General features: G+C 38.6%; 1 protein-coding gene across 4 annotated transcripts in view; it reads left to right on the plus strand.

Moving 5' to 3' along the window:
- CACNA1H (calcium voltage-gated channel subunit alpha1 H) overlaps nucleotides 1-16,307 on the plus strand; it is a 200,586-nt gene that overhangs the window by 20,290 nt on the left and 163,989 nt on the right. For all 4 annotated transcript variants that reach the window (XM_075830597.1, XM_075830600.1, XM_075830598.1 and 1 more), the window contains exons 2-3: nucleotides 423-556; nucleotides 12,667-12,764. In XM_075830597.1, the coding sequence (XP_075686712.1) occupies nucleotides 423-556; nucleotides 12,667-12,764 (232 nt within the window). The remainder of the gene's footprint in view (nucleotides 1-422; nucleotides 557-12,666; nucleotides 12,765-16,307) is intronic.

The following is a 16,307-nucleotide window of genomic DNA, read 5'->3' on the forward strand; positions in this document are numbered from 1 at the left end:
GTGCCCACCATGACAACTCACACCAGGGCTTCCAAAATCCCACTGTTCCATATGCATAACAAGCCAGATTTTCCATTTTAGCCTCTAGGGGACACAATATTGGATGTCTCTCATCTTTGGGCTTCGAAGACGTCTATTTTTTTAATGTTTTTATTTTATTTATTTTTTTATCTTTGAAGGATACCCTATAGATTTATGTAGACTGAGCCATTGTTACTAGGTCTTGCCCGGCCTGACCCCTTACCTCCACCCCAACTAAGAGGAGATACAGGCCAACATGTAATCTGCTTATAGCTCTGTTATTTGTGATGGGTGCATTGGGCCGTGGAGGTGAATCAGTCTCATAGGAAATAACAGAAGTTGGTCTTCTAGAAGTAAATTGAATCAGTGGTAATAAGGATTTCTCTTTTCTTCTGCCCCAGGCATTTGATGGCTTCATCTTCGCTTTCTTTGCGGTGGAAATGGTCATTAAGATGATAGCATTGGGCATCTTTGGGCAGAAGTGTTACCTGGGAGACACGTGGAACAGACTGGATTTTTTTATCGTCATGGCTGGGTGAGTAGTCAATGATGTCCACGGGGGTTTCATGTTCTTCACTGATGAGAGATGTAATGTTGTAGATGTCTCCAAGAAAGAGGGGTTTTAGGGTCTAAACATCACAATACTGGCAACATATGTCACCGATCTGATTACACATTGTTGTAGCTTATGCAAGTGAAAGTTGTGGCTTACATTGGCAATTTTATATTTTCTTTATAGCGGGAAAGAATTTCCTGTGGTTATTGTACTGCCCTACTGAGTAGTGTATTGTATAAGTTGCCGGGGGGAGTGGGGGAAGAATGTGACAATTGCCATGAGTATATATTATCCTGACACAATGCCGCACATCTATACTACAGAATAGCTCACTCGAATATTGCCCCTATGTACAAATATATAACTACTATAATACTGCCCCCTATATACAAGAATATAACTACTATAATACTGCCCCTATATACAAGAATATAACTACTATAATACTGCCCCCTATATACAAGAATATAACTACTATAATACTGCTCCCTATATACAAGAATATAACTACTATAATACTGTCCCTATATACAATAATATAACTACTATAACACTGCCTGCTATATACAAGAATATAACTACTATAATACTGCCTCCTATATGCAAGAATATAACTACTATAATACTGCCCCCTATATACAAGAATATAACTACTATAATACTGCTCCTATATACAAGAATATAACTACTATAATACTTCTATATACAAGAATATAACTACTATAATACTGCTCCCTATACACAAGAATATAACTACTATAATACTGCCTCCTATATACAAGAATATAACTACTATAATACTGCCCCCTATGTACAAGAATATAACTACTATAATACTGCTCCCTATATACAAGAATATAACTACTATAATACTGTCCCTATATACAATAATATAACTACTATAATACTGCTCCCTATACACAAGAATATAACTACTATAATACTGCCTCCTATATACAAGAATATAACTACTATAATACTGCTCCTATATACAAGAATATAACTACTATAATACTGCCCCCTATATACAAGAATATAACTACTATAATACTGCCTCCTATATACAAGAATATAACTACTATAATACTGCCCCTATATACAAGAATATAACTACTATAATACTGCCACTATATACAAGAATATAACTACTATAATACTGTCCTTATATACAAGAATATAACTACTATAATACTGCCCCCTATATACAAGAATATAACTACTATAATACTGCTCCTATATACAAGAATATAACTACTATAATACTGCCTCCTATATACAAGAATATAACTACTATTAGGGCGGGTTCACACGTGGCGGAATTTCACTAAAATTCCGCTGCGGACACTCCGCAGCGTTAATCCGCAGCGGTGCCGTTTGTCCATTGACTTACACTTTAATTTAGCAGTGTTCGTTTAGACGAGGCGTAAAATTCCGCTGCGGAGCATAGGCTGCGGAGCGGAATTTGGTGTCCGCAGCATGCTCTGTCTGTTGCGGAGCAGTGGCGGACTCATGGCGTAATTTCTCCATTGACTTCAATGGAGAGTCAAAATTCCGCAATGAAGTCCGCAGATCTTATGTGTGCTGCGGAGCGTATTGGTTTTACTACCATGACATTTCTTCATTCTGGCTGGACCTATGTATTTCTAGGTCTACAGCCAGACTGAAGAAGTCAATGGGGCTCCCGTAATGACGGGAGCGTTGCTAGGAGACGTCTGTAAATAGTCACTGTCCAGGGTGCTGAAAGAGTTAAGCGATCGGCAGTAACTGTTTCTGCACCCGGGACAGTGACTACCGATCTCAATATACATGTATCTGTAAAAAAACATATAAGTTCATACTTACCGAGAACTCCCTGCGTCTGTCTCCAGTCCGGCCTCCCAGGATGACGTTTCAGTGTAAGTGACGGCTGCAGCCAATCACAGGCCAAGCACAGGCTGCAGCGGTCACATGGACTGGAGCGTCATCCAGGGAGGTCGGGCCGGATGCCGAAAGAGGGACGCGTCACCAAGACAACGGCCGGTAAGTATGAAAATCGTTGACTTTCACTAGGGAAAGTGCTGTCCCTTCTCTCTATCCTGCACTGATAGGGAGAAGGGAAGCACTTTTACCGCAGTCCGCAGCAGCTAGTCCGCATCAATGTACTGCACATTTTGTGCAGATCCGCAGCAGAATCTGCAACGCAGATTCTGTGCGGCATTGATGCGGACAGTTGCGGAGGAAATCCGCCACGTGTGGTCATGCCCTAATACTACCCCTATATACAAGAATATAACTACTATAATACTGCTCCTATATACAAGAATATAACTACTATAATACTGCCCCTATATACAAGAATATAACTACTATAATACTGCCACCTATATACAAGAATATAACTACTATAATACTGCTCCTATATACAAGAATATAACTACTATAATACTGCCTCTATATACAAGAATATAACTACTATAATACTGCTCCTATATACAAGAATATAACTACTATAATACTGCCCCTATATACAAGAATATAACTACTATAATACTGCTCCTATATACAAGAATGTAACTACTATAATACTGCCTCCTATATACAAGAATATAACTACTATAATACTGCCCCCTATATACAAGAATATAACTACTATAATACTGCCCCTATATACAGGAATATAACTACTATAATACTGCCCCTATATACAAGAATATAACTACTTTAATACTGCCCCTATATACAAGAATATAACTACTATAATACTACCCCCTATATACAAGAATATAACTAATATAATACTGCCCCTATATACAAGAATATAACTACTATAATACTGCCCCTATATACAAGAATATAAATACTATAATACTGCCCCTATATACAAGAATATAAATACTATAATACTGCCCCTATATACAAGAATATAACTACTATAATACTTCTATATACAAGAATATAACTACTATAATACTGCTCCTATATACAAGAATATAACTACTATAATACTGCTCCTATATACAAGAATATAACTACTGTAATACTGCCCCTATATACAAGAATATAACTACTATAATAATGCCCCCTATATACAAGAATATAACTACTATAATACTGCCCCTATATACAAGAATATAACTGCTATAATACTGCCCCTATATACAAGAATATAACTGCTATAATACTGCCCCCTATATACAAGAATATAACTACTATAATACTGCCCCTATATACAAGAATATAACTGCTATAATACTGCCCCTATATATAAGAATATAACTACTATAATACTGCCCCTATATACAAGAATATAACTACTATAATACTGCTCCTATATACAAGAATATAACTACTATAATACTGCCCCTATATACAAGAATATAACTGCTATAATACTGCCCCTATATATAAGAATATAACTGCTATAATACTGCCCCTATATACAAGAATATAACTGCTATAATACTGCCCCCTATATACAAGAATATAACTACTATAATACTGCCCCTATATACAAGAATATAACTGCTATAATACTGCCCCTATATATAAGAATATAACTACTATAATACTGCCCCTATATACAAGAATATAACTACTATAATACTGCCCCCTATGTACAAGAATATAACTACTATAATACTGCCCCCTATATACAAGAACATAACTACTATAATACTGCTCCTATATACAAGAATATAACTACTATAATACTGCCCCTATATACAAGAATATAACTATTATAATACTGCCTCCTATATACAAGAATATAACTGCTATAATACTGCCCCTATATACAAGAATATAACGATTATAATGCTGCCCCCTATATATAAGAATATAACTACTATAATACTGCCAATATACAAGAATATAACTGCTATAATACTGCCCCCTATATACAAGAATATAACTACTATAATACTGCCCCCTATATATAAGAATATAACTACTATAATACTGCCAATATACAAGAATATAACTGCTATAATACTGCCCCTATATACAATAATATAACTACTATAATACTGCCCCCTATATATAAGAATATAACTACTATAATACTGCCCCTATATACAAGAATATAACTACTATAATACTGCCCCTATATACAAGAATATAACTACTATAATACTGCCCCCTATATACAAGACTATAACTACTATAATACTGCCACTATATACAAGAATATAACTACTATACTACTGCCCCCTATGTACAAGAATATAACTACTATAATACTGCCCCTATATACAAGAATATAACTACTATAATACTGACTCCTATATACAAGAATATAACTACTATAACACTGCCTCCTATATACAAGAATATAACTACTATAATACTGCCCCTATATACAAGAATATAACTACTATAATACTGACTCCTATATACAAGAATATAACTACTATAATACTGCCCCTGTATACAAGAATATAACTACTATAATACTGCTCCTATGTACAAGAATATAACTACTATAATACTGCCCCCTATATACAAGAATATAACTACTATAATACTGCCCCCTATATACAAGAATATAACTACTATAATAATGCCCCCTATATACAAGAACATAACTAATATAATACTGCTCCTATATACAAGAATATAACTACTATAATACTGCCCCTATATACAAGAATATAACTACTATAATACTGCCCCCTATATACAAGAACATAACTACTATAATACTGCTCCTATATACAAGAATATAACTACTATAATACTGCCCCTATATACAAGAATATAACTATTATAATACTGCCTCCTATATACAAGAATATAACTACTATAATACTGCCCCCTATATACAAGAATATAACTACTATAATAATGCCCCTATATACAAGAATATAACTGCTATAATACTGCCCCTATATACAAGAATATAACGATTATAATGCTGCCCCCTATATATAAGAATATAACTACTATAATACTGCCAATATACAAGAATATAACTGCTATAATACTGCTCCCTATATACAAGAATATAACTACTATAATACTGCCCCCTATATATAAGAATATAACTACTATAATACTGCCAATATACAAGAATATAACTGCTATAATACTGCCCCTATATACAATAATATAACTACTATAATACTGCCCCCTATATATAAGAATATAAGTACTATAATACTGCCCCTATATACAAGAATATAACTACTATAATACTGCCCCTATATACAAGAATATAACTACTATAATACTGCCCCCTATATACAAGACTATAACTACTATAATACTGCCACTATATACAAGAATATAACTACTATACTACTGCCCCCTATGTACAAGAATATAACTACTATAATACTGCCCCTATATACAAGAATATAACTACTATAATACTGACTCCTATATACAAGAATATAACTACTATAATACTGCCTCCTATATACAAGAATATAACTACTATAATACTGCCCCTATATACAAGAATATAACTACTATAATACTGCCCCTATATACAAGAATATAACTACTATAATACTGCTCCTATATACAAGAATATAACTACTATAATACTGCTCCTATGTACAAGAATATAAGTACTCTAATACTGCTCCTATATACAAGAATATAACTACTATAATACTGCCCCTATATACAAGAATATAACTACTATAATACTGCCCCCTATATACAAGAATATAACTACTATAATACTGCTCCCTATATACAAGAATATAACTACTATAATACTGCCCCCTATATACAAGAATATAACTACTATAATACTGCCCCCTATATACAAGAATATAACTACTATAATACTGCCCCTATATACAAGAATATAACTACTATAATACTGCTCCTATATACAAGAATATAACTACTATAATACTGCCCCCATATACAAGAATATAACTACTATAATACTGTCCCTATATACAAGAATATAACTACTATAATACTGCCAACTATATACAGGAATATAACTACTATAATACTGCCTCCTATATACAAGAATATAACTACTATAATACTGCCCCTATATACAAGAATATAACTACTATATTACTGCCCCCTATATACAAGAATATAACTACTATAATACTGCCTCTATATACAAGAATATAACTACTATAATACTGCTCCTATATACAAGAATATAACTACTATAATACTGCTCCTATATACAAGAATATAACTACTATAATACTGCCCCCATATACAAGAATATAACTACTATAATACTGTCCCTATATACAAGAATATAACTACTATAATACTGCCAACTATATACAGGAATATAACTACTATAATACTGCCTCCTATATACAAGAATATAACTACTATATTACTGCCCCCTATAGACCTACATTGGTCATTAGGCGCAGCTCCTCCATTTTATTTGTTACATTAGTTTAGAAATCTTTCCCATCATGCCTTGCTTCAGAGTATAGTGTTAATAATACATTTCGACTAGATTTGATGACAGGGAGTAGAGTAGTAAATATTTATAATAACATTTTCGGGTTTGATGTGTGATTGCTTCGTGCTTTTGACGCTGGGAGATTATATAAATTTGTCTCCTGTAGACTTCAAGCTATAAAATCCACTCTTCATCTCTGTTACATCTTCCCCTCTTGTAGGGACTGTATAGCAGCATCAATGTTGGCACAGTTATCCTTTAATATTTCGCCAGGTCTGATGTCTGGCACCGGTGCGCACTGCGGCCATGCAGACATTACAGCCAATAAAAGGTCTAATGGCGTGCGCTAATTTGTTTGTGCGGTCTTAGTCATATTTTTTAATATGACTTCGGAGTCATCATTCGGTAAAGTTTGTTTTGTTTTCTTCTTCTGTAAATTCCAGGGAACATTCTGATTGCCATAAGAGGACACAATGTCTGTGCCAGGGAGAGAGAGAAAAAAACAGGGAGAATAGTGAACGGACTGGGGGAGTTGTTGTTTACCGAGCTGCCATCCGATTACGTAAAATGGCACACACAAAAAAATAGAAAAGAAAATCTCCAACAATGTCTATAAATAAAAAAATACACTAAAATATGCAGAAAATATGCAAAAGTATAAAATGACACTAAAAATACACACAAAAAAATAGAAAAATCCAAAACCATTCAGAAATACACAAAAAATACAGAAAAGTGTAAAAAAAATACACAAAACTATGCATAAAATACTCAAAAGTATAAAAATGACCTAAAAATTACACCAAAAAATATAAAATTACAAAAATACACATAAAATACAGAAAAGTAAAAAATACACCAAGTTGTAGATACTCAAAAAATACAATATTCTGAAACACACATAAAATGTACAAAAGTTTAAAAATTACACACAAAATACAAAAAAAAGATGAGTGTGACTTTTGTGGATTAAACTAAGGTCTACTGGAGTCAGGTCGCCTGATCGCTGAGACAGTAATGGATGAAGAAAGCAAAATTATAGTGGTCCCTTCCCATGGTTCACACCCTTCATTAGACTCAACAATGTCAATACATTTATTAAAGGGGCAGTTTACCAAGTGTATACATAACATACCATGCCATGTGACCCCTTTTGGGCTCATGAAGAGAGTGTCCTGGAAAGGGCATGGAGGGGTAAATAAACCCTAGACCCTACTGTCCTGGGTCATAGACACAAGAATTGATTGCATGTGCCTAGTCATTGTCCCACGTAAGCAGATCTGTGCCTACATAGGGAATAGAGTACCACATGACTGGAGAGAGCTACCCCAACCATTGACGTTGCATGGCTGGAATGCAAGCTCATAAAGACTCCCTTCAAATCGTGACTTTTCATCCAAAAAACACAACCTACATGTACTCATAAAGGTTCCTGCTGTGTATGTGTTTTACTTGTAACAGCTCAAATATATGTCCACGACTGGCAGTAAGCACAGTCAGCCATTTTGTACTTATGGAACTTAGTCTTCTGGTCACTCGGTCACCCATCCTTCATAAAAGTGGATATTCAATTCCCTGTTTTGTCAGCCCTCCTATCTTTAGGTCTTTTTCTTTTATCTTACTTCCATAATCATTCTCTTTTATCTTCCGGGTCCACTAAAATAGTAATGGCCACATAACAGCCCACATGTACCCTGGGAGCAAGGAATGCAAATTCTTCATGTTACGTTTTTTTATTCATATCAATGGAGGGCACAGCCTAGGGGAAAATGGGATGAGATATTTTCATAGGAAAACGGGGGGGGGTCACATACAATTTTCAATCAGATATGGCCCAGGTCGGGTTGACACCCCTTCCCAATTAGTAATTTCTCTTGAAATGTTTTTACAGTGCCCTCTTCTGGCACTGACCTCTGAAGATTGCCCCTCCCCCATAGAAGGTTGCACATGATCGAAACGTTTTCTCTTATTGAAGCTTTGCCCGTCGAGACGTTCTTTGTGTGCACTTCACCATTCACTCTGTGCTTAAACAGAAAAGCAAGTTTCTAATTACTACGCGACGGAGGAACTTGTCCAGTGCTTTGTGGGGTAATTGAGGTTTTTAACAGCTTGAACGTCAACATAATAAGTGGCTTGTTTTCTGCAATAAGTGGACATGGAAATAATGCAGCTATTACCAGGATACGCTGATACGCCGCCAGCACAAGAGACATGAATGCCTCACTTTTCTATGGCCTATTCACTCGGCTTTCATGAGTTCATTACACTGAACACACAGACGTTAGGCAAAATGCTGCAAATTGGGAGACACATGGGCATCTAGTTATCAAGCGACAAGATGGGTGGCCATTGGCTAGTCCAATAATTTAGTTTGGTTCAATCCTTCCCAGACATTGTTCTATGTCTTTATACCCAGTGGATAACAGAGAAGTGAGGGGGTCCAGTAGCGACATAAAAAGGGGCTCTGTTCACTTCTCACTAATATTTATAAAAGGACAGGTCACTTTCTCCCACAAGGTCAACATATTCCTCTTCTGCAGCCATCTTGATCTGATTGGTTACATGGTGTTCCATCACCGTCCTCACTTCAGAACTCCTCTCCTGCTGTTCTCATCATTCCCTTGATCTGAGTGGTTACACAGTGTTCTATCTCCGCCCCCACTTCAGATCTCCTCTCCTGCTGCTGTCAGCATTGCCTTAATTTAATTGGTTACACAGTGTTTTATCTCCGCCCACTTCACAACTCCTCTCCTGCTGCTATCATTATTCCTTTGATCTGATTGGTTACACAGTGTTTAATCTCCCCCCCAAATTACAACTCCTCTCCTGCTGCTATCATTATTCCCTTGATCTGATTGGTTACAAAGTGTTCTATCTCCGCCCCCACTTCACAACTTTTCTTCTGCTGCTGTCATCATTTCCTTGATTTGATTGGTTACAGAGTGTTCAATTTAAGCCCCACATTACAACTCCTCTGCTGCTGCTGTCACCGCTCCCTTAATCTAATTGGTTACCCAGTGTTTAATCTCCCCCCCAAATTACAACTCCTCTGCTGCTGCTATCATTATTCCCTTGATCTGATTGGATATACAGTGTTCTATCTCCGCCCCCACTTCACAACTTTTCTCCTGCTGCTGACATAATTTCTTTGATCTGATTGGTTATACAGTGTTCTATCTCCGCCTTCACTTTACAAGTCCTCTGCTGCTGCTGCTGCTGACATCATTTCCTTGATCTGATTGGTTACAGTTTGTTATTTCTTGGCCCCATTTTTCAACTCCTTTCCTGCTTTCATCATTCTATTGATCTGATTGGTTTTATGGTTTCTTATCTCCACCCACTTCACAACACCTCTCCTGCTGCTGTCAACATTCCCTTGATCTGATTGGTTACAGTGTTTTTTTTTACTTCGCCCACTTCATAACTTCTCTCCTGCCATTGTCATTATTCTCTTCATCTGATTGGCTACAGGGTGTCCTATCTCTCATGTCCAATTGGCATAATTGTAGGGTGGCTCTGCATAGTGCTGCTTGGGGAATCAGAAAATGGAACATATCAGGCTTCTCCACCCTAAAAAAATTGAAGACTTTTAATGAATGGCCTATGGGAAAGATTCAGCTTGTGCTTATTATGTTCTGCAGCACAATCATGGGTGTATACACAGGCATGGGATGTAATACGTGACCAAGCAGCCAATAAGTGCCCGCCTCAAATTAGACGCGAGGGGCTTTTTCATAGTACGAACTTCCTTGCTGCTGAAGGCCATCATGGTGGAGTGGAAACCAATGCCAACTTTAGCTATGGCGCCCCATGGCTACTGGTCAACACATCAGGGGGGGGGGTCGTTTAGTAGGCACAATTACCCCCACTAGTTTTGCACTGATGGTTGCCTTTAAATGTGTTCGGTTCAGCCTCTTCATGATACAATATCTCGACAAGTTTACTACTTGAAACAAAGTTTTCTTAAGTCTTCAGAGAAATCTTCTTCCCATATCAACCGAAATGAGGACAAACGGAGGCCAGGAGAAAAAAAAATCACTTCCCCACAAGAGCAAAGAGAATGGCAATCAGCCGTGACAGCGAACGACGAGCCGCCGAGGCAGAAAATAACCACAATAGCTGATTGCTGAGATGTAGAGAACAAGGCTTGAAAAATCAATACAATGAACATTCAGATATATATTGGGAAATAATACCCCTCATTATGTGTGAGCGGCCCGAGCGCCGTTCACTGTGATTATCACAACATATTCCGCAGCGCTGTACAATGATTGCGTAGCCGGCCAGCAAAGTCTGTACCATCGAAGTACTTGTGGCAATCATGCACACCACCGTATTTTTGTTACTGTCCGCAAATACGGATCCATAAGCACCCGCGACTCATCCGCATATACGGCACGCGGTTCGCAAATGCGGTCCGTAGTTCATCCGTATTTACGGATACGCTAAAAAAATAACCAGGGAGGAATCTTGGATAATCCCCTGGCATCGCAATGCAATGGTTCCGCAATTACGGACGGCTACGGATGCACACCTGCAGCCGCCCGCAATTATGGAAGGGCTCATAGACTTCTATGGGGAGTCCGTGCCGTAATTACGGACAAGAATAGGACTCTAATGTTCTCTAATTTGCGGATAATTTTACGGCACGGACACACATCCGTAAATATACGGAAAAGTGTCCTGGACCCATAGAAATGAGTGGGTCCGCAATTTCACCTGTAATTATGGATGAACAGCTAGTACATTTATGGGGGCTCTGTAGCTGCTATTGTTATGGAAACACTTGCTGGCCCTGTTGAGGGGACACTGTGGCCACTATTGTTATTGAGCACTGTGGCTGCCACACATATGGGGAGACTAAGACTGATTTTATTATGGGAACATTTTAGCTGGCTCTATTTTGAGGACATTGTGGATGCCACTAATATGGGGACACACTGTGGCTGCCACTGTTATGGGGAAACACCCTGGCTCTGTTATTAGGACACTGTTGCTGGCTTTATTATGAGGCACTGGGACTGTCACTGTTATGAGGACACTCACTAGCTCTGCTGTTAGAACATTGTGACTGGCTCTGTTATGAGGGCACTTTGGCTGCCACTGTTATTGGGACACAACTTGTCTCTGTTATGGGGCACTGTGTCAGCCATTGTTATGGGGACACTCACTTGCTCTGTTATGTAGGCACTGTATCTGGTTCTATTATGGGGCACTGGGCTGCCACTGTTATGAGGACACTCACTAGCTCTGTTATTATGACACAGTGGCTAGATCTTTTATGGGGATACTGTGGCTGGCTCTGATATGGGGCACTACGGCTTTTATTGTTATGGGGAATCTCGCTTGCTCTATTATTTAGGCACTGTGGCTGGTTCTATTATGGGGCACTCAGGCTGCCAATGTTATGAGGACACTCACTAGCTCTGTTATGGGGATGTTGTGGCTGGCTATGTTATGGGGGCAGCATGGCTGCCATTGTTATGGGGATCCACACTGACTCTGTTATGGGGAGACCGTGGTTGGCATAATTGGGAGGTGTGCCCAATATGTGATGATATTAAACTGTAAAGAATCTACGTATAAAGATGAAATAAACATTTGTATAGAAAGATGGTTTTGGAATATTTTATATTCTGTGGCAGGGCGGCCGCTTATCAGCATATGGGACTCAATGTGACCCCTGCATTTACCTGTGCTCTCATTCTCCTAGGATGATGGAATATTCTCTGGACGGACACAACGTCAGCCTGTCTGCCATCCGTACTGTCCGAGTTTTAAGGCCGCTAAGAGCCATTAATAGAGTCCCAAGTAAGTACAATATCCCTGATTATGTATCACAGCTTTATTCTTACCACTTGCTATATATTTAAAGAGGACCGGTCCCCTCTCCTGACATGCCGATTTTAGTAAATACTTTTATCCCCCATGAAATAACAATTCTGGAACGTATTTTCTTAGAACTCTGCATTGACTACTGGGTGTTACCATTCTCCTTGTCAAAGGGGCGTGTCCCTACACAGTCACTCTGTCAGCACTGATTGGACAGTATCAGTCTGTAGGGACACACCCCCAACTAGTAACACCCAACTGTCAATTTATTCATAAATTTCTAGGAGGTATAACTGAGGAACGGCACATTGTAGATGCTCCAGAATTGTGATTTCAAGGGGAAAACAAATATTTAGTAACACAGACCTGTCCGGAGCGGCGACATGTTGTTATATATCGCAGAATTGCTACACAGATTTCCCACTTTGTTTTTCCGTTTCCATGCTGTTACTTCTAAGTCGCCACCCATGTGACTATTATGGGGGTCCATGAAACGGGGGCCAGTGCTGCATCCCCCACACCATGTGATCCCTATTGAAACTTATTTTTTACTTTTCAAGGTGAAATTTATTCCCTATTATATGCGAACAGGAATGGAAAATATAATCTAGAGCAATAGGACCTCATGGGAACCGCATCTGCAGGGAACTTTGCGTCCCATCTGACAATATTTGGAAGGAATGTAATCAATATCTCTGCTGGTATATAATAGTTTCCAGCAGGCTGCTCTGTCTTCCCATCAGCCTTATATAAATGAATGGAGCAGGTTAATGTGCTGAATCTACAAGCTCCCCATCTTATTACTGGGAGGGGGATGTTACTACTGGGGCTGCCTGCAGAGTTACTTAAAGTGAATCTCCACCTTTTAACTTTATGTCGTTTTTAGGTCCAATATTATGTGCTGATCAATTTCTTAATATATCTTTATAGTGGTCGGAGCTCAGTTTTTCTTATACAGAGCTCCAAACCCCCTACATAGACATAGAGATTAATAATACAATTCTGTCTGCCTGCAGTCACCACTAGAGGGAGCTAAGAAGCTTACTGTATACCGTTCATACATAGAACTCAATAATAACGCAGTCTGCAGTAAGCTCATAAGCTCCCCTAGTGGTGGCTGCAGGTAGTAAGAATATTATAATTTGCGTTATCGCTGGGGATTTGGAAAAATGGGTCTCCGATCGGTATATTAAGATATATTATATTATTAAGCACAGAATTTTGGCCCAGCTTAGAGTAAAGAGTCATTGTAAAGTCTCCTGATGTATATATTGTGTGTTTAACGTGTACTTCATTTTTCACAAAAGTCTATTTTGAGAGGGGTAATAATAAATATAATTTAAAAAAATAAAGGTTGTGACCCCTTCAGCACGCTCTGGCATCTCCATGACACCTGGTACAAGAGCTACACAATGATTGGCCAAGTACTGAATGACCATATACTCAGCGCTATAATATTCTTGTTAAAAGTGTTGTCCACTTTGGATAATCCCTTTATGTTCGAAGGGTCCCACTATGATAAACTGATCACAGGACGTCCTTCTGCTGTGACCCCCCCCTCCCCCGTGATCAGCTTTAATCTGTGGGGGAACCCAACAGCAAGTATTCAGTTTCCCTGCAGCACCCCCACAGGGGAAGTTAAGCATTACACAGTGCTTATTAAAATCAATGGTCTGTCCTTGTAATGCAGGGATATTTCGGGCCCTTCAGAGTGAGAGACGACTTTTGATAACACTTTCAGATACGTTTTTTTGGGGGGCTGATTAAGATGAAGACAATTTTCTACCCATATAGCGGGTAGTAGAAGTCTTGGCACTGTGTTGAAGTAATCAACGACATCGTTAAAGGGGTTTTCTGCTTTTGACAATGCCTACTTGTTTGAAGGTTCCCTTGAAAATAAGCAGATCACATAGTATACCCTTGCTGGGACCCCCAGTGATCAGCTGTAATCTAATTTACAGTAAGTTTTAAATTTCCCTGCAGCGCCACCACAGGGGAAGTGAAGCATTACACAGTGTTCATTCATATCAATGTGTTGTCTGTGTAATGCAGGACAGGACAGATCCTCCAGAGAGAGACGTTCTTTGTTACCGCTCTTCACTTTGGCCAGGGTACGAGGATCCTAAACAGAGAACCCCCCTCTATTAACTTATAATGCCCTAATAGGGTGTATGAAAATAACCTATAACCAATGCCATCCACCCAATGCCCTAAGCACAAAGATGACATCGGTCCCCTGGGACAGCTGTACCTTCCCTTAATCCAATCACAGAAACAGACCAGTAGGATGTTGGAATATAAGACACATGAAGGAAGCCGGGGCATGATTTGCGGAGGACGGTGCCTAATGATGTCCAGATGAGCGGGCCGTTTTCTGCTGCCGGTGAAATTCAATACTTATTTATTTTATAAGAAGGAAATAGACATAAATAAAAACGGCTATCAAAGCTGCTTCTACCATTATATAACATGTGTTTTTAGTCACTGTACGAGGACTGCGGCCACAGCAGCGCCGCCTACAGGTGGGAAATAAAAAAATGTCCAAGTGATTATATATTCAAAGAGCTCACTACTTTTAGTTACCTTCTGACAAGTCCATCATCTCGGATCCCAACAGATTCCCAGAGGTAGAGGAACGGTAATTTGATAACACTGTCCCTTTAATTGAACCCCAAAAAAAATTATTCCTTGTTGTGTGCGTCCTTTATCTCCGGCATGTTGTCATGACTTTGACACAGTTTGGAACAGTGATAAAAAGCCGAATTGCTGACACACACAGGCTGAGGGAGCCCTGACATTGTTAAAATGTCACTTTGTCTTTCTACTCTGTTCCATTATATCCCATTTATCCTGCGAGGCCGCGGCGCTGGGTGACAAGGAGACACCAGACACTCGTATTACGTGTCATCCAGCTTCCATTGTGTTCCGGCGAGATCCTTCAGGTGACATCCAACTCCACAAGAACATATGTTTTATAAATTTATTGGGCACCTTCTTAATAAGTCTTGGCAGGTAGTCACTTAAAGGGGTTGTCTGATAAATAGAAGAGAGCTTTCTGGTTCAGGACCAGCGCAAAGAGCGTCTCTCTCTCTGGAGGACCCGACACTTCCATACATTACACAGACAGCCCATGTTATACTTCATTTCTCCTGTGGTGGCGCTGCAGGGAAATCAAACACTTCCAGATGATCGCTCAATGTCTCGGCAGCAGAACTTTTGATCAATTTTTTGACAACTAGTGATTTACCAGCTGTGCCACCAGTGCTTTCATCCGATGGTGGCGGTATTCCAGTCCACAAGCGGGATTATGTTCATTTTTAATTGATATATATTGACGGTCTAATACCACGGCTGTGTCGGTTTTGTAACGGCTGATATTAATGGTAATGGAACATATTCCGGCCCGTCAATGGTGCGGCGAGCAGAACGCCTGTGTGGGCGTACGGATTGAGAAGAGTTTATACTGTTTATTTTGTGTTTAGTTTATTGAGTGCTCATTCAACAGAATGCAGATATTTGTTT

The sequence above is a fragment of the Rhinoderma darwinii genome, chromosome 6 (genome assembly GCF_050947455.1).
Source record: "Rhinoderma darwinii isolate aRhiDar2 chromosome 6, aRhiDar2.hap1, whole genome shotgun sequence".
In the NCBI taxonomy this organism is placed as follows: Eukaryota; Metazoa; Chordata; class Amphibia; order Anura; family Rhinodermatidae; genus Rhinoderma; species Rhinoderma darwinii.